The 19,618-nt window shown below is 32.3% G+C and overlaps 1 protein-coding gene across 1 annotated transcript in view; it reads right to left on the bottom strand.

Moving 5' to 3' along the window:
* Nucleotides 1–19,618, bottom strand: part of LOC108970112 (syntaxin-binding protein 5) — a gene marked incomplete in the record, with an annotated part of 53,474 nt that overhangs the window by 6,405 nt on the left and 27,451 nt on the right. Inside the window, 1 exon segment of the mRNA XM_018935262.1 lies at nt 16,950–17,784. Coding sequence (XP_018790807.1) covers nt 16,950–17,784 — 835 coding nt within the window.

Genomic DNA, 19,618 nt, shown 5'->3' with positions numbered 1-19,618 from the left:
ATTCAACTCGGTCAGAAACTAGAGAAATGTTAAAAAAAAAAAATACGATAGCGGTGCTTCGAAATACGTCTAAGGCATCGTGAACGGGAATGAATCATGGATTTACGCCTATGAACCCGAAAGTAAAGAGCATTCGACTGTTTGGGTGTTTCAAGATGGAGCCGGATCCAACAAAAGTTGTTCGCGCACCAAGCACTTCCTAGCAAATCTTACCTTTTTTATGTTGCAACCAAGCCACTATAAAAACGCAGTAAATTCTAAGTGGTACACAACTATTTGTTAGCCACTTGTCTTTTTAGAAATCGGAAAAACCAACCGCAGAAAACGGATCACTTTTCACCACCGCAATGCTGTTCGCATTCTCTCTACGGTCAACGTTTTTCGACACCTGAAGAGGGGTTTTGGACATATGTACTTCAATCAGAGTGTCAAAAGTTTTTCGACATTGGGACAAAAGCATGCAAAGTGTATAGATCTTAAAGAAGAATATTTTGAAAAACATTAAAGCGATTTTCGATGATTAATATTGGTTTTTGATCTCAAATTCAGAAATATAAAAGGCAACCCTCGTACATAGGTACTATATGCACACTAATTGTAGCGATGTTTTTTGTTTTGTCAAACTCTACAAAAGTTGGTTAAGACCATTTTTTAATAAGAGCTTATATCTTCGAAGTTTTGTTCGATCAGAAGTGACCGCGTTGTAAGAATAAACTTAAATATAATTATACATATATAATGTTCGTAATATGTATTATATTACATATATTTAACGTAATTTGGGAAGATTGACAAGAGGTGATGTCACGATTACTATTCAAATGTCTGTAAGTTTCTGCGCCGATTTCTGACGATAGATTAGGCATAAAATCACCATTAAACAACTAAACCCAACTGATACTCTAACCGTAGACCGGTGAAAATCGTCAAAAGCTCTCAAAAAGACAACAGAAAAGGTTCAAAAGGAGTCATAGAGTTTTTGTATCGTCTACTGAGAACATGATAAACCAAACAATAAACAGTAACAATGTTAGTTATTGAATCGATTGTACTTTGAAAGGAAAATTAGGCGAAATCGTAAGACCAAAGACTTATTCAATTCTTGCAGTATTCTAAGTATATATAAATATAAGTATTATATGTAGATATCTAAATTGTTTAGTTAAGGAAATAAAATCATTAGTTGACAACTAAATTAAATTTGAAGTAATTACCGTTTCCTTAATACTCAACCCAAATAGCTCTTGTTTATAACAACACAAAGCCTCATCTATATTCAAATCAGTTTTACTAGTGGGTAAAAGTGTCTAGATACTCTAAGAACTAAATTAATCTTCAGAACGATTGTGTAGATTGAATTTGGTCAAGCGTTTTCCTACAACTGGCATCTGTACGAAGTCTAAAAGCAGAGGACTAGTATAAGGAGGAAGCCTGTAAAGAGAATCCCGGTATGAATTTCTAGACGATAAAACGATAAAGAAGAAAAAAAAATTAACAGGCCTGTCTAAATAAATTTGACTACTACACGGAATCTAGTTCAAAGACCAAAATCGACAAAATTTACATCTTATTAAAGTTAGAAGCATTAAATCAACTTTACGCCAGTAAACATTGTTATTCAAATACTCGAAAGCCAGTGAATGTATTATTTATTAAAAGGAGAGCAAAACTGAAATTAGTTGAGCTGGAGTACTTTTGAATTCGATCATGTCCTAAAAAGTATTTTTAAATGAATTTAGAAAAGTAAAGAGTGACACACTTCTTCAAACGCTCCAGAGAACCGATATGATTAGGATGAAGAAACAAGTTGAGTTTCGGATACCAGTCTGTGCGATCATTCAGAAATCTGTATCAGCGATAGCTTAACTAAAAGTTTATATATCTTGATGAAAGGTGGTATACGTACTCCTCGGTACCCTAAGGAGTTTGTTAATGCAGGTGGTCGAAATCGGACACTACTTCCACAAAATTCTGTTAAGCGAACAATTATACTAAAATACTAAAGCGTGAAATTAATTGAGAATCACCTAGCCTCAAAGAAAGACCATGTTAAAAGTATTTCAATTTCAAAGCAATGCATGTAATCGGTAAAATAAATAAACAAAGGCATGAAAGCGGATACAAGCTTTGCATAAATTGGTTGCAAAACTTCAAATGTGTGTTTCTCAAAACTATGTTTTTTTTTTTTTTTTTTTGAAGTGGTGACCACTCTAGCTTTAAATCCTGGGTATATTTCTATGATATTTACAGAGTTGTTTTTTTGTTTGAAAACATAAAAAACAAATGCCTCATCGAACAAATCGGGATTAAAAATATAAAACAAAAAACAATTAATTCCACATACCGGACTAAAAAATATAAAAACATTTTAATCCCAAAAACCTGAGTTTCTTTTCAATCCCAAACATATAATTACGAATTAAAATACAATTTGTTTTAGAATTAGCATCTTGTGTACTTCATCAAAAAAAAAAAAAAAAAATGTTTTCATTTTTTAATCCCGAACAACTTGGATTAAAATATTAATTTCAATTTCAATATCTAGATTAAAAAATGAAGATCTATTTTTAACCTCAACATCGGGAATATTGAGAATTTTTTACCCCAATATCATGAATCTAAAATTTATTCTTTTATTACATTTTTAATCCAAACATTTTAGGAATAAAAAATTTGCAACCCTGGTTACATTATATTACGTTAATACTTCTCCTAGACCCCATATATTTGCATACCTTACATTACTTTTTCACACTTCCAGTTGACTTTATACCATGGTATGCCGATTTACGACCTTAGAAACTAAGTTAGCGTATAAACTTGAACATATAATGATTATACACTACAATAATGACTATCTTTATTCTAGTAGAGTCTAATGGAGTTGCACAGTTAATGCTAAAACTAAATACTATCTGCTCAAACCTGCATCCTATAATATTATTGTAATCTAATAATTTTCTCGAATAATTAACATTGTCATCAAACAATAAAGACTTGCTAACACCTAAAAATTACCGCTTTTGAATTTTGCAAATTGCAAGAGTATAAACTGTTTGTACACCCGAACTTGAACCCTCCTTACCAATTTGTACGAAAGAGGCCATTAACATTTATATCCTTATGATAATTGTTGCACCCTAGTTTGAAACTCTCTATTTGAACGACCAAAAGTTCCGGAGCCTTTGAATAACAATTTTCAAGAAGTTTATTTTAAACTTATGTGGGTTTAACATTTAAAACTTTGAGGATATTCAACTCAACTTCAAAGCGAATATATACATATGTATACATGTTACATGACACAGAGTCCGTATTTAGCAAAATGAATTAAAGATGAGTAAAATGTGGTGCAATAAATAGTTTCTTAAGTGTTATAATATATCCTTGAATTAGTTAGTTGGTTGGTGCCACAACCTCGATTTTTTTAGATTTATGATTTGTGAATGGTAAAAGGCAATTTAAGATGTCCCACCTTGCGATCTTGACTTTCTTAAAGTTTCAGATTGAATTGATACTTGTTGCTGAACAGGTTGCTGAAGTGATGGTTGTGCAGAGGCTCCAACTTCGCTGCAACTCTGTGTAACAGCTGCTTCAGTATTTTCAGCAGGTAATGATGATGGTAATTGTTCGTGAATAGATGATTTGGAAGCGACAGTATTGCCAATCACATCACCACCACATGAGCCATCAATATTACTGATTGGTCCCGCTTCAGAGGCATCGTTAGCACGGCGTTCACTTGAACTACCTGAAACAACAATTTTGCTACCATAACTCGATGGACACGATGCCGAAGTTCCGGCTACAGATGCAGCTGCTCCGTTTATCTGGGGTAAATATGAAGGTAACAATAAATGGATATGACAATGGGCTGGCCTTTATTTAAGATACATTTTGAATTGATGCAAAACATAACAGTTAAAAAATATAATATACACGTAACGAATTTATGCCATATAAATAATTATGAAAAAAATATAAATATTTAAAAGAGAAAAATCCCTACAGTTATTTTGATTGCTCAACCTGAATACTAATGAACATTTTATTATCTTGATGAAAAACTGCTTATGTTTATATTTTTTCTAAATAATAAATAACCTATGCAAACTTGAAAAAACATTTAGTGTATTTCATAAAGACATTGCAGAAATGCTAAACGTAAAAATTCTAACTTTGTCACTTTGAAGACAGAAAAGCAATTTTATATCTTTAAAGGCGTAATTACAAGATTCTTATGATCAATGCATTGTTCCAAAACACAAAGTTCCTCAGAAGCATTGCTTTACAAACAATTATAACACACACATTTTTGAAATTAAGAACGTAACAAATCTAATTATAGCTATAAACACAAATATTACAATTGCGACTCCCGATTAAATATTAACCAGTTTAATTACAAATAAATATCGAACACTAATAAATAAGTATGTTTGTGAAGTAATCTTCAGAAGAGTTAGTAGGCAAGAGACAACCCGCATCACATCCAATTTAAAAAATTCTTAATCGACTTTTATTTGATTTTAGATTATGAATTCAGAGTTGTAGTAGTTTAATTTTCTTTAAACCATGAACAGGATTACATTAAGTTTTCCGATGTTAGTAACAAGCAGAGTTAAGTCTATAAAATATGTATGTATATAAATGATCGACATGACGAGCTGAGTAGATTTAGCCATGTCCATCTGTCTATATATGCGAGATCTAGTTCCTTAGTTTTTGAAATATCGCTTTATTCACGTTTTTTTTTTTCTTCCCAAGCTTCTCATTTGTCGGAACCGCAGATATCGGACCTACTAACTAGCCGTTCAAAATCATGTTCCCATAGGGAATATATTTTCAAAGTAAAATCATTACAGCGATACCTTTCGGAAATTGGATTACATTTTCATATAGGAAACTAAACACAATTTAAAAATAAATCTCTAACACTGGTTATTATTAATTTATTAATTATTATCATAACTCGGGCTGTACCTTACACTGCACAACAGCAGATTAGCACACTATGTTTTTTTTTTTTTTTTTTTTTTTTTTTTTTTTTTTTTTTTTTTTTTTTTTTTTTTTTTTTTTTTTTTTTTTTTTTTTTTTGTTGTTATTAACCCATTCCTGGCCGATGGGTATGTAAATACCTACGCAACAGTGTTCACGCGAAGAATCATAACTCGCAAGTGTTTAGATATATTGACGTAATTTTTATTGTAAATCATAGAGGAAATGTAAAATAATATACACTCCTTATAAGACAGGACAAGTATATTAAATTTCAGAACCCTTATTAGCCCATTAGGTATTTTATAACCCATCGCATATCTCAGGTATGCAGAAAGTTACAAGCCTGAAATTTCGCTGAGCAAGTTCAATGACCTATATAAACTTCCCCATAAAAAATCGTACGGCGGGATCTATAGGCAGGCAGTAATGGGTTAACTTGCAGCTATTATATTGTTTTATGATTTTCTCATCTTTGTATGGTAAAGAAATCAAGCGGAAAAAATGTACTGTCGTGAGGCTTTTGCTATTTTCTGTTTTTTTTTTTTTTTGTTTTTGCTTGAATATGTATAGACACCAAATTTTTTGTATTGTAGCTATTGATCGCAAAATTTTCGAATATGACCGGCTGTTTTACTCTAAAGAGGAATTAGTTGATGCTATTAAAAAGGCTCTATAATGAATTTCCATTAATTATATTGGAACATCGTACAAATCGATTCTTGGAGATCATTCTCAATAAGGCTGGTATATGGGAGGTAGACTTAGATATTACAAGTGGTAAGTTAACGTTGCGAAAGGCAGATATCTCAATATACATACATATGTATATAAGTATGTGTTGTCTATTATATAGCTCTCTTGCGAAACAAATTACTTATTCCCCCATTACCTCTGTGCCAGAACGAATTCTAAAAGCCTAATTGGTTGCCGAGTTATTATGCTTTTACATATTCTAAATATCACACCCATTTGTAGAACTGACAGAGTTCTATTTCGACCAAGCGTAATATCATAATGCTCAGAGTGCCAATAACAATAATTGGCATATTTCATTGAGATAACTTAATATTTACTTAAGTTATCATTCATTTGACAGATGATCGAATGGACAGACCATCAAGGATAAATCAGTTTATCAGTCTCAATATTTGAATGTGTTACACTGTTAGATAAAAAAAATTAACATACTGTGTGCAACATGTTGCAGGAGAATAAAAAACATTCATAACAGTAATCTTCCAGCTAAAAATATAACAATAATTAGGTTGCGATATACAAATTTACTTGAAAGTAAATAATTTGATTAAATATTAAGCAATTTTTGTTACTTGATGAGCCATAATTTTGGAACAAAATTTAATTAACACGGTAAAAGTGCATAATAAACGATTTTATTTGAGAAGATAAGTACAAGGAAGGGAACAATTCTGCACGAAGGTTTACTTCAGTTTCATTTTTATACAGTGAACAGGGTATATTAAGTTTGCCACAAAGTTGTTTTTAACACCCAGAAGGAAGCGTCGGCAACCCTATAAAGTATATATTTAAACAACCAGTATGTTGAGCTGGGTCGCTTTCGCATTTGACGTGGTATCTTCACGAAATTTAGTATGAGTTATTGTTTATAGAAATAATGAAAGAAAGAAATTGTTCAGATCGGCTCACTATACCATATTACTGCCATACAAACCGAACGATCAGAATCAAGGGCTTGTCTGGTATCTTCACGAAATTTGACATGGATTACTGCTTATGGTAATAATATAGTTTTTGAAATAAATTGTTTAGATCGGATTACTTTAGCATATAGCTTCCGTACAAACTGAATGATCGAAATCAAATACTTGCATGGAAAACTTTCTCATTTGAGGATATATCTTTACGAAACTTGGTATGAGTTATTGCTTATAGAAATAATGTAACCTCCTCTGCTCTGTGTTTTTATGAAGCAAACTGTAAATACTATATATATGATATATATGTAATAATATAGAAACATTATAATTTTTTTTCCATTAAGTATATGTTAATAATAAATCTTCTTGAAATTTTAAATAACTATAAACGTTTAAAAGATCCATTTCCTTTATTAAATAGCCTCTATGTTATACCTGGCTAAAAAGAACTAGTAAAATGTTTTCCTTTGGATGCAAACCAGTGGCCGGTAACGTCTTTAGATTTACTTAAACACATAGTTACTTAAAGAAATGCACCTGTGAAGGGTACATTAGCTTCGATGCAGCCGAATTTAACGTTTTTTCTTGTTTTTTTTTTTAATTTTAAAAGGTCATCAGGGTAATAACTGACTAATACTATTCACATAAGGTAATGTTAAATTCTTTGAAAAATGTTTTAGAAAGTGGTTTTATGTAATACAATATTGTAGTTATTGTATTAGTATTAACCACGTTCCTACTTGTTTATGACATGTTTCAACACTTTAAAAGGGATACCATGAAAGTCGCCAGACAACAACTGTGACAAATATTGATGATGTCAGAATGACGCAGATGGGTTGACATATCAATATAATTAAAAACTAATTTGCATATTGCATAAAATCAAATACAAACAATTTCTCATGACTACTACGTTGCGACGAAAGTCAATTCAGAGATCAGTTTGGTTGAGCGAAGTCATTAAATTTAGTTTTTTTCATTGTTTAAGGAAAAAACTGGACTAATTGTGAAACTAATGTTTTCATGTGAATATTTTATCATCCAACGATCTCTCTATGCTGTCGTTTATCAATCACAAAAACGACTAAAAACAAGAAAAGGCAAGAAGCCCAAGCTTTTTCCAATGATTCGATGATTTGATCAAATGAAGTAATGAGTATATCGTCATTACAGGGTGACCATTTGTGGGAAGTGCAAAGCGCTTCTGTGTGTCATTCTTTCAATCACTGAAGAATCGTTTGTTTTGAAAAATCAATTATACAGAATCGAAATAGTAAATAGCAAATAGTTTCCACAACCTAAATGTCAAAAGTAGTTTGCGCTCCATTTAATTATTTCCGAACTGTGCTTTAATTGGTTGGTCCTGTAGAACAGAAGCAAAAACGTAAAAGAAGAGTTGCCATTTACCGATTTTGGTACTAATTAAAACTATTACCAATCGAAATAGTTTTATTGAATTTTTACACACATTTTATGTTCTTAAATCTGAATTGTTTCAACTACTTCAGTAACTTTTCTTCAACAAACCTAGCGAAAACAATACAATAAATCAGAATTTAAAATTTAATTTAAAAATATCAATAAAACTCTACAGAAGTAATGGAAAATGTATATCTACGTCTGGTTTCTTTAAACAAATCAATCTGTCAAAACAGTTTTAATGGCAATGTTTCATTTATGTCAAACTGATTGAATAGTCATGATCAGCTGAGTTACTGAAGGAATCCTTCCTATTAGTCATCTGTAGTTTAAGATACTTAGTGAGTTCCCTTTTACAAGCAAAATCACGAATTTCGAAATCCTGTAGTATTAAACTTATATTCGGTCCCCATTATTGCCTTTCAGAGAAGAGTTTAAAGAAATAGGTCTAGATATTCAAGTATGAAGTGGTTTCTTTTCAGCAAAATTAGATAACAAAATCTGCTTCCAATTACCAGACCAGAGCAGCGTCTCCCAAACGGAAATCACAGAARATAAAGAAAGATTCAAGAAATATATATATATATGTAGATAGCTAAGCGGCTTTGTTATCACTAAACCCCTTTAGAGCTTCATCAAAGATAGTGATAGAATGAAAAAGCTTTTGGTGACATAGTAATATCCCTGATGAAGTAGATAGATTAGCCAGAGCAGGCACCACCCCACAACTAGAACACGAAAAAGAGAGAGTTCATATGTCTCTAGCTATTGTGGATATTTAAGCGACAAACATGTTGAAAAAAGAGCTAAGTCTTTCTGAAGTCAATCTCTTACTTGCTCAACAAGCAGTCATAAATCTATGCCGATCATCCCTATACTGGGAACACCGTACAATGAGAATTGTCGAAGCTGTCAGAAGATAGTAGAATCTCTATCTTCTTTATGAATGCAAGGCTTTTTATAAGAAAAGAATCGCAACTACTGATCTAGGGTTTATTCACGATGTATCCGAGGTTGCATAAATAAAATCTTTTATATAACATAGGTCCACAAAAGGCCTGGGTTCGTCGTCAGAAATCCACTCTACCTACCTACATACAAATGAAGTTGAATGTAAATAAAAATTCTCGTGAAATCACATTTGACAAAAAGGAAAATAAAGCAAAGTTAAGTACCTGTGATACCTGACAGCAAACGATATTAAGTTTAATTTTATAGAAATAGAAAATTACTTTGGGATAGTTTTGATTGCGAACAGAAAGCTTCTACCCTTAGGTAAGGGGGATCTGAGTAACGTTGTAGGTGTTATCAAGTGACATCTCTCTTTAAAATCGGACTTTCAGAAATTTGGGAACGTACAACCGGCGGAAAGGAGAGTATGCGAATGCTATTTCATGTATTTCTATTTCCAAATTTCATGGATCCGAAACCGTCTTTCACTAACCTATCAGCGTATATATTATATTAAAATACTTCGGGTAGCTTAGCAGCTTTCATTATCAGGAAGATAGGCCACCCATGTGTCGCCAGCAATGTGGCAATATGCTACGCTAGTTCTCACATACAATGTTACATTCTTCAAAATATATGTCGCCCCTCTCAAAGTAATTCCCTTTGGCACCAATACACTTGTTAAAGCCAATTTCCGGAGTAGCCTTTAATACGAGTAACGATTCACGTTTAATATCTTCAATTGTGGTTTCCCTGGAGTGGTCGTTTGAGTTTGCTGAATAGCCAAAAGTCACACGGAGCTAAATCAGGCGAATACGGTGGTTGTGGCACGATATTGATTTAAAATTAGGTTTTTAGATTTTTATGAAGAATCAGTGCAATATGCGACGGTGCATTATCGTGGAGGAAAAACAAAGAGATGTCGGCCCATAATCCCGTCCTCTTTTAACGAATAGCAATGTAGTGACCCTTGTTGACAGTTTGGCCGGTTGGAAGGAATTCGGAGTACACCACACACCTCAATAATCAAAGAAAACTGTCAAAATAACCTTGATTTTTGATCTGCTTTGACTTGCTTGACGCGACAAAAACTTGAGTGATTTTGGAACCAATGCACAGTGGTCGGTCTTGTATGGAGTCAGCGGCCAAAAATACTTTCACTGCCTATAAAAAAGTGAAACTTTTGCCAAAGCTTTTTAAAATCTCCCTCTCCCGTTTACCACCTACCTAAATAAAAATACGTATAAAACAAACACTTGATAAAAGTGAGAAAATGGTAAAACGAAAACCCAAGCTCAAACATATAAATGTATGTAAATCAAAAGCATAGACTTAGAAAACATTAACTGACATAAACAAACTTGATTCATTTGAGAGCGAGAGAGGGACCACACATTTTTGTATACCTTAAATCGATGTATAAAGAAAAATATATCACTCAAAAGGTAACTTATAAAACAATTGTTTTAAAATAATAAAAAAACATACTACTTAAAAACCACTACGTTATATAACATATACCTTTATTATTAATACTCATTTCGATTTATGGGGATTAAACACGATTTTATATTGAAATTTAATTTATTATAGGAAATAATTTTTAAGCTATTTTCACTGCACAGTCCGTGTGTTTCTATTGGCTCACTTCTCTCGCTTTTCGTAGCCCCTACGAATGGGATAGAACAAAAATGTATTTACCGTTAGTTTTATTGGTGTTCTAATAAATAGCTTTGATAGTTTGTAAATTAACTCAAACTTAAATAGTTTGTAAACAGTGGTAAATTACAAAGTTTAATTTTTTTTATTTTTGGCCTATTAAATCGACCAGTGTGCAATGGTGCTTTCACTTTTCTTATGTTCGAACAATTTTTCAAAATGGTTTTCAGTGATCTTTCCGATATTCCAACGATGCCATTAAGATCTCTGACTGTCAACCACCGACTCTCAAGCACAAATTTCCTTTATTTTATTGACGTGTTGGTTATCAGCTGATCTTTGTAGCCGTCTTGGACGCGTTCTCGACTCTCTTTGAATAATTTGTACCTATCAAAAACACTTGCTCGCGACAAATAATTATCCTCGAAAGCCTTTTCCAACATTCTGAACGCTTCGGTACCAGAAATTTGATTCCAAAATGTAATGTTGAATAATTTATGTACATCCGCAAGAAAAGCGTATACTGAACACTGACAGTCATTCCAACTTAGAAAAAGAAAATATTTCGACTAATGGGATTTCACACGAAATTTAAATTAAAAAGTCTTACTATTTTTGGTCCATAGTAATTGACATATGTAGCTCATTTAACAATGTTATTAAAAAAGCAAAATTATGTGAGGAGCCGAAGCTCCACTATATAAATAAAATAAATTATCCTTACTGATAATAACAATTTGAAGAAATTTAGTATGTTTTTAGCTAGTTAAGAGCTCAACATTTTTATTCATTGAAATATTCCGTATGGAAATATCTTTAGATTAAAAATAAAAATTAAGCTCTTATTAAAACTCTTAATCTAATAAAAATTAAATCCAAATTGGTGTTATTGTAGTTTACAGTTGAATAGAATTGCGTAAAATGATAAAAGCATATTTCTAAACTATTGATATGTTGATTAAAAATAATATAATTTGTATATTTTAATGTTATAAAAGTAAATAAAATTAGGTGTTATTAAAAATAATTGTTTCCGAAAACGTTACACAACGAAAGCGTCCATGTATATTTATAACTATTATATTATTTATCAAGCCATATTGAAAATAATTATTTTGAATTTTAAAATTATCTTGTTTTATCTATTTTCTGTGTTGATTCCAACACAAAATATGAAATTCTAACTGGATTGTCATTTCCATTACTGCGTTTAAAGGAGAGTGCAACGTAACATTTATATACATACATACATACATAAAAACATACACACATATCCATTAAGGAATATGACAAAACAAAAGACGGATTTGTATAGGTTTAAAGCGGGATATGTGGAAGGCTTATCCAATAATACACCCGCTAAAAGGTGTTTGCATTAATACGAGTATTTAAGTGAATTGGCAACTACTACGTTAACAAATTCTTATACAATAATTCTTTGTATAGTGCATAAGGTATTTTGTTTATAGACCATTCAATTAGCACTAATCTTCTAAAATTAGAAAGAAATAAATGAATTACCAAACAGCCTCCACACAATGACATAAAGACAGTTGTACTGATCTGCATCAGAATCCTAGTTCCAGAAAGAGAAAGCAGAAGAGTTTCAGATTAAAAAAAGTTTCTCTACTTAGCGATAGAATTGTATGCAGATGTTTGCTGGTGTGAAGGTAAGTGCGAATAACACTACTGTCTAAATTACATTTAATCACAATATTGAATGTATTATGCGCTTATTTTACTAATTAAGCAATTTTGTAAAAGCAATCGACTTTAAATATTTTTTTCAACATAGGAACAAAATAAAACTGCAAAGACCAGATAGAAAATAAATTTTCATAACATGATACCAAAATTGAGGGAAGGCATTTTTGATCGAATCCTTTGGCATTGATTGTGTCTCTGGGAAGTAAAATAAATTGTAAAAAAAAGTGTTTGAAAGCACTATAATTTTGGCCATGTTTTCTTCATATTTGTTAAGGAAATTGGAAGAAGGGATGTGAGCAAATAAAAAGTTGTTAAAATATTTTTTTTTAATATGCGCCCGATATTTTTTGAAAGAATATATAAGTTTGATCGGAAACATGCCATAATTGATAAAAAGAACAAAATGGTGGATAGACTATGGCCCACAAGAAAGATAACAGTTTTCTCACAGTCCAATTTAAATGTCTTTTAATACTGAGTGTTGCCCCCATTGCAATATTGATTTTATTTGCATTTGATTTTATAAATTTTATTGTATTTATTAATATTTCAACCAATAAAAGTTTACAAATTTAAACTTCAAAAATGAAAACATTTTTTAAAAAAAAACTTTAAACAAACTTTTACTACTTGGGACTCAATTAAAGATATTCAAGTATCTTTTAGTTTTATAGCCCGAAAAAGGTAAAGTTTTCTACAAAGCAAACACCCATTGCATATATACGTAAATGACCATCTGTATTTACGCGATTTAGTCCCTTAGTTTTGAAATATCTATTGAAAATTTTAAGTACACCTTTTTTTCCACAAGAACCATCCAATTTGCCGGAATCGCCGATATCGAACTACTATAGCATATAGTAGCCATACAAATTTAATGATCACAATTAAGTTATTGTATGGAAAACTTTTTTATCTTCACGAAATTTTACACGAAGTATTGTTAAAAAGAAACAGTTCAATTTGCGAAAAATTGTTCAGATCGAACTACTATAAAATATAAGTAGTTACGCTTTGAGATTTGTTTGTACCCTTCAATACTAAATTTCTAATGATCATCTTCGTGTTGGTAGTGTTAACCCAGATTTTTTCTAATTAACATTTGTTTTTGCTAGATTCTGAAACTTTTCTTCAAACAATAATTTCTGCCGAAATAAATGTTTTAAATTTTGAAGTATATTTTACAAACAGAAATTGTGTATTAATTTCTAGAATTGGGACTTATTTCATCGAATGTAAATGCAAATTCGATGATGATTTTGCAAAAAACGGCTCCGCTAAGACCTTCTGAAGGAATAAATGAATAACTATGCCAACTTTCACGACTTTCCTTGCTGTGGTTCTGACGTACCTTACGAAAAAGCGTTTTATTTTTATATGTAAGATTAACATCATGTGTTTCACAGCTTCATAATTATCAAGAAAAAAGATTAAAGCTTAGCAGAAAAATAATTCAAATAATAGAATTTGAAATGAGTAATAAAAGTGGCAGTATTGCAACCAATGTATGTCATCACAAAAACTAGTAGGATTTTACTTTAGATATTATATTTCTATTTATTAATTAATTTCTTATACAAATTTGAGAATAAATAAATGAAACCCTCTTTTTCTATGTCAGAAATAAAAGTACGATAGTTGTACTCCGAAATACGTCTATGAAATCGTGAGACCATGTCCAAATCTAACAAAAGTTGTTCGCGCACCAAGCACTTCTAAGCAAATGATTGCTAGCTTTTTTTGTAACAACGCAGAACAATAAATTCTTAGTGATACACAACCAGCTGTTTGCCAGAAGACGGATCACTCTTCACTACGACAATGCAAATTGTCACATATCGACTGAAACAACTGCATTCTTGAGTACTGTTGGATGAATCATCCAACGTATAGTCTGTCTGAGAATGATCTAATTGAACGGTTTATAATTATTTTTATGGATAATACGACGACATTCGGAGGGAATTGGTGCAGGGGTCGCAGGACCACGTGCAAAACTCTCCATACCTATGGGAAGGCTTCCGAGCATATTCCAAGCGGAGGTATTTGCTATAAGTCGGTGCGTAGAGTTAAACCTCCATCGCGGCTATCGCAACGAACGTATAGCCACACTAAGCGATAGCCAAGAGGCACTCAGGGCGATCTCATCATACGAGGTAAAATCGCTATTGGTGCAGGAGTGTATAGACCGGCTGAATATTCTTGCAGAATGCAACCAAGTGCACCTTATTTGGGTGCCGGGCCACAAAGTCATTGCTGGAAACGAACTGGCCGATGAGCTTGCCCGCGCTGCAGCATCCACCAACATGGTAGGGCCAGAAGMCTTCATAGCGGTAGGTCCCCACACCATAAAGGAACAGTTCCGCAAGGATGCAGCAGTGGGTAGGGAGATACATTGGCAACAACTTCCAGGCTTGCGTCACGCAAAGCTGCTAATGAAGGGTTACAACCTCAAGAGGTTTAAACTCATAATCAATCTCATTGCAAACTCAAGAAACACTTATTTAACATGGGCCTAGCTTCTTGCGCAAATTGCCGATTCTGCGACTGGGAATCCGAAACTCCAGAACACCTGCTAATGGATTGCCCAGCAATTTGCAGACGCAGGATTAAGGAACTTGGATCCATGTTTCTAAATAGGGATCACATCGCCTCATTAGCACCTAGCAGGATATTGGAATTCATCAATTTGCTGGGGCTAAGTGAGACGCTGTGARTTAGTAGAGGGCACAATAGACCCTAGGTCGCGGTGCAATCCTCATTCTTTATCTTATCTTATCTTACGACGACATTAACATTTATTAAATCAGTGATACATGCTTTTAAAGTTTAAGTGTTTTTCGCGGGTGTATAACGTCTGTCTCTTATACACATCTAGATGTGTATAAGAGACAGCAATAGACCCTAGGTCGCGGTGCAATCCTCATTCTTTATCTTATCTTATCTTACGACGACATTAACATTTATTAAATCAGTGATACATGCTTTTAAAGTTTAAGTGTTTTTCGCGGGTGACAACCAAAATCTCGAAATTTAGAATCACGACAAGTTAAAATACCGATAAATCAAAACACCGACAAATCAAGTAAAGGTGGCGTTGTTCGTTAGAAGCCCTCCGGCCACGAACACGCTCAGGATCATAACCCTTAGTCAGAAGAATTCTCTCTCTGTGCGTCGATAGGAAAAAGGCGGACAAGATAAAATATTTTTCACATGTCGGCATTTTGGTTTCTCGGTATGTTAATTTTCACGTGTTCTAATTTGTCGGTTTTTTGAGTTAGCTTCATATTTAAATTATGTCGGTATTTTAATGTGTCGACATTTTAAACTTAGATATTTTAAGTGTATCACAATTTCTAAACTTTAAGCCATTTTTACAACGCCCTTCCAAACAACTGCACCGCTCCTTTTGAAATTTCATACACTATTTCTTTCCATATTATGGTAATAAACCAGCACCAAGTTATGAGAGACACCACAATTCGATATTTTTCCGAGACGCTCCAGAACAATTGCTACCATTAGCTTATTTTTCAAAATTAATATTCATCTAATATCATAGTATAATGTACCATTGGTTTTTAAAAATAGATTTCAAGCGTTTCATCAAAATATCATAAAAATAGTTTTGTACGATTTAACCCTACTCAACCCTTAACACATAATTACATAATTTATTTTCAATATATTATTCACTAAACTAAATTCAAGCTAACAAACCCTTGCTAATAGCTAACATTTCGACTACTGTATATGTTTCGATAACACTTTCTATGTTTACTATGATAATATCAGTCCAGTGACAGCACGATATGCGATATTAAGGCCAAGTAATTTGGAATAAAGATTTCGATAAGAATATATACTATGTAGATGGAAAACTTTAAACTTTATATTTTTGCACGTTTAGAATCACCTTTGATTTCAAATTACATTGCTGTAAATGTTCTCCGACGTTTTGAGGTATTTGCGTGTCCTCATACTCCAAGAACAAGCTTAGGTACTATTTATTATTGATCGCCTATTTTTATACATATAAATTATAGGAACGTTAAATCTGACAAGTATGAGTGAAATAAGATGAAACGAGTGATTCTTCAACAAGATAATTCTAACTCTGCCAAATTGATTCTTAATCCGACCAAAACGAGAAATCGACCATTTCGAATTTTTTAATTGGTATATTGTTTGGCGTAGAAACTACGTTGATAAAATATAATAAAATAAAATGTTTCAACCACCATAATTAATATTTCATTGTTGCAGCAGAAATAAACACTGCAATTCATTTCTATCTTCTGATAAGCGGCAAGCGACGTCAAGAACGAACTTTAGTACTGGGATTTTTATTTCAAAATATGCCACGATTCAAATATTTATTTTACTTTATTTTTGGTAACGAATTTTAAAAATCCAGTGAATTAACTAAGCTTATTACTATTTACATATACTATACATATACAAATCTTATATTTTCAAGATGTGAAAGTGTACAATTGTGTTGTTTGGTTTCTTAGGTAGCAAAGTACTTACATATCTTTTTTGAAACATTTCCGCTTAGAGACGGCGAGGAGTCAATTTTATTTGTCCTTGCTCGAATATCTCTGGTTTGATATTTAATATTCGGAACAGATAGTAGACGCTGATCTCTTTGCTTTTCTTTAAAATTTTGGCGCGCTGTTTTAGCGCACACATTATCTCCCTGATTGGTATCACTTGTTGCAGAAAGAGGCAAATCACTAGGTCGTGAAGTTTGGGAACCCTCAGTTGTCTCTTTTTCGAACTCCACTTTTTTCATGCTTGTTTGAAATTCATTTGTAATGTCAAAAATATCACCGTCATCTGTCGTATCATCGTTTGAATGTGAATTTGCATTAATACTACCTTTTGTAGCAAAACTACTTATTTGTTGGCCTTCACAATCACGTGGTTCGGAATCATGTTCCCTGCCGAAATCATAGGAATTATCTTTACTCTCACTTCTAATGTTTTTGTCTTTTGGTGATACATTTTCACCACTACTTTCAATGGGCGATGATTCTTTTTGCGTGTAAAACACTGAATTGTTTTTCATAGAATCGATTTCTGTATTCACATTGATTCCAATTTTCATATTGACTTTAGATAATTGACGTTTAAGGTTAAAAGTTTTCCATGACATTGACTTTCTTCTGTCCTGCAGTTCTTTTGGCGCTACGACGGTTTCCTCGCGAAGTGGACTCTTTGTCACAACATTCGTTGATGTAACTTCATTTTCCGGAGATGTAGGTCGCGATGAATTTGACTGATTTTGGTAAGATGAAAAAGGCTCATTTGTTTCGGGAATAAATTCAATGGATGGGCTGTCAGGACTAGTGGTGTCGTTCAGCTATAGTAATTTATAATAATTTAAGCAAAAAATGAGGATAATTTTGCATACTTTGGATTCAACAACGAACATATAGCGTTTGTGAAAAGTAGTGTGTCCTTTTCATGTTGTTTAGTGCGGTACAAGTTGGACATATTTAAAATATAAGCATTAGGGAGATGAGACTTAAGGTTCGTTTTTTATTGTAAAAATGCAGAGATGTTTGGCAACATTAAACCCCGAAAAAAATAACTACATTATTAGCAAAGGTTTACTGCAAGGACATTCATAAAACTATATACAAAATTACAACACATATAATTATATAGCTCTTTTAGGAATTCATAGAAAAAAATAAACAAATAAGTGTATTTCTTTAGACCTTAATAATTTCAGTTAATGCTTATTTTAGGTCGACTTTGGCATGAATTTTCATCCGGGTATGTATTATGTAATCGCGTTTTAGAGTCAGTAAAGCATTATTGGCACTGCACTTTACCTCTATATTATAAGGCGAAGAAGTGGAAAAACTACTAAGACTTCATTCAAGAAAATGTTCAAAATATATGTAATACATGCGTTTTGCTACGTAAACAAAATATTTTAGTATTAGACTTATGCTGTGTTAATTATAATGATCCTTTGAAATATCTTTATTTGTTTAAAATAGTATTATTATTGAACCTGTAATATTGCGGAGCACAGAAATAATAGTAAATGGGCAATAAGTCAATTGAGCCTGGGTGGATAAAAGAATATCTGACTTGACGGAGTGTTGTAAAGTAAAATAATTGAATTATTATGAATTAGCATTAGAGAAAACTTTTGGGACCATAGCTTACTTCACAAAACATTATTTCTAACCTTTCTTCATGTGTCTTAGAAAACCGAGAAAAGATTTAGGAAATTCAAAATATGGTACAATTCAAGACTGATAGAAAACATTGTGATACTCTACGTCATAAATGATACGAAGGGTCCAATTATAAACAAAACTTTCCTAAGTCCACTAACAATTTGAGTCCTTATTGCGATATGCAACAACAAAATTCAGGAAACAAGAAACGTGTTTGAAACATTTGACGAAAAGAGATTGTTAAAAAGTGTAAGATAAAAATATATTTACTGGCTTTAGGTCAACAATTATTATTAAGCACGAGCAGCATATTATGCAAAGTTAGTAGAAATTAGCTGGCAGCGGACTTTGACAAAGAAGACCGAGCGGCATAAGTTATTCCGATTTGAACAATACACTCCACATTTCTTATAGGAAATCCGATGAACAACGAAAGATAGATATTAAAAGTATTGTTTATAAATTAAAAACTATGGAAAATGATTGAACGAAGTTCTTTATAAATGGTAGATTACAAGGAAATAACGTGCATTACATCTTTGCAGCATACTTTCGTTTCATTATAACCAGCGCATGCATTCAATAAGTTTAATGAAACAAATTTGGAAAGACATCAATTAGTCGAATATCCTTATGGTGCATGGTCTAATCTTACCAGAACGTATAAACTTTTATGTATAATAATTTCAATTATATGTAAATAATCTGCCAGATTTTAAATAATGGATGTTTAGAATATGGCAACGTTTCCTACAGGAAAAGATCACTTAACCATTGAAAAATATTGGTCGCAATTTCCCACGGAACCCAATTTTTAACAATAAGGAAGGGCTAAGTTCGGGAACAACCGAACATTTTATACTTTTGCAACTTACAAACCCAGGGAGATACTTTAAGGTGCAAAACCAATCATAGAAAGCAATGTCAGACGGATGTTCGAAAATACTAATATTGGTTATATAGGGGCTAGGTCAAGTTTTCCCTCAAATTTATCTATTT

Source organism: Bactrocera latifrons, unplaced genomic scaffold, assembly GCF_001853355.1.
Source record: "Bactrocera latifrons isolate USDA-ARS-PBARC rearing strain unplaced genomic scaffold, ASM185335v1 scaffold_281, whole genome shotgun sequence".
In the NCBI taxonomy this organism is placed as follows: Eukaryota; Metazoa; Arthropoda; class Insecta; order Diptera; family Tephritidae; genus Bactrocera; species Bactrocera latifrons.
Note: the sequence above shows the minus strand (reverse complement) of the source record. Positions and strands in the feature narration are given on the sequence as shown.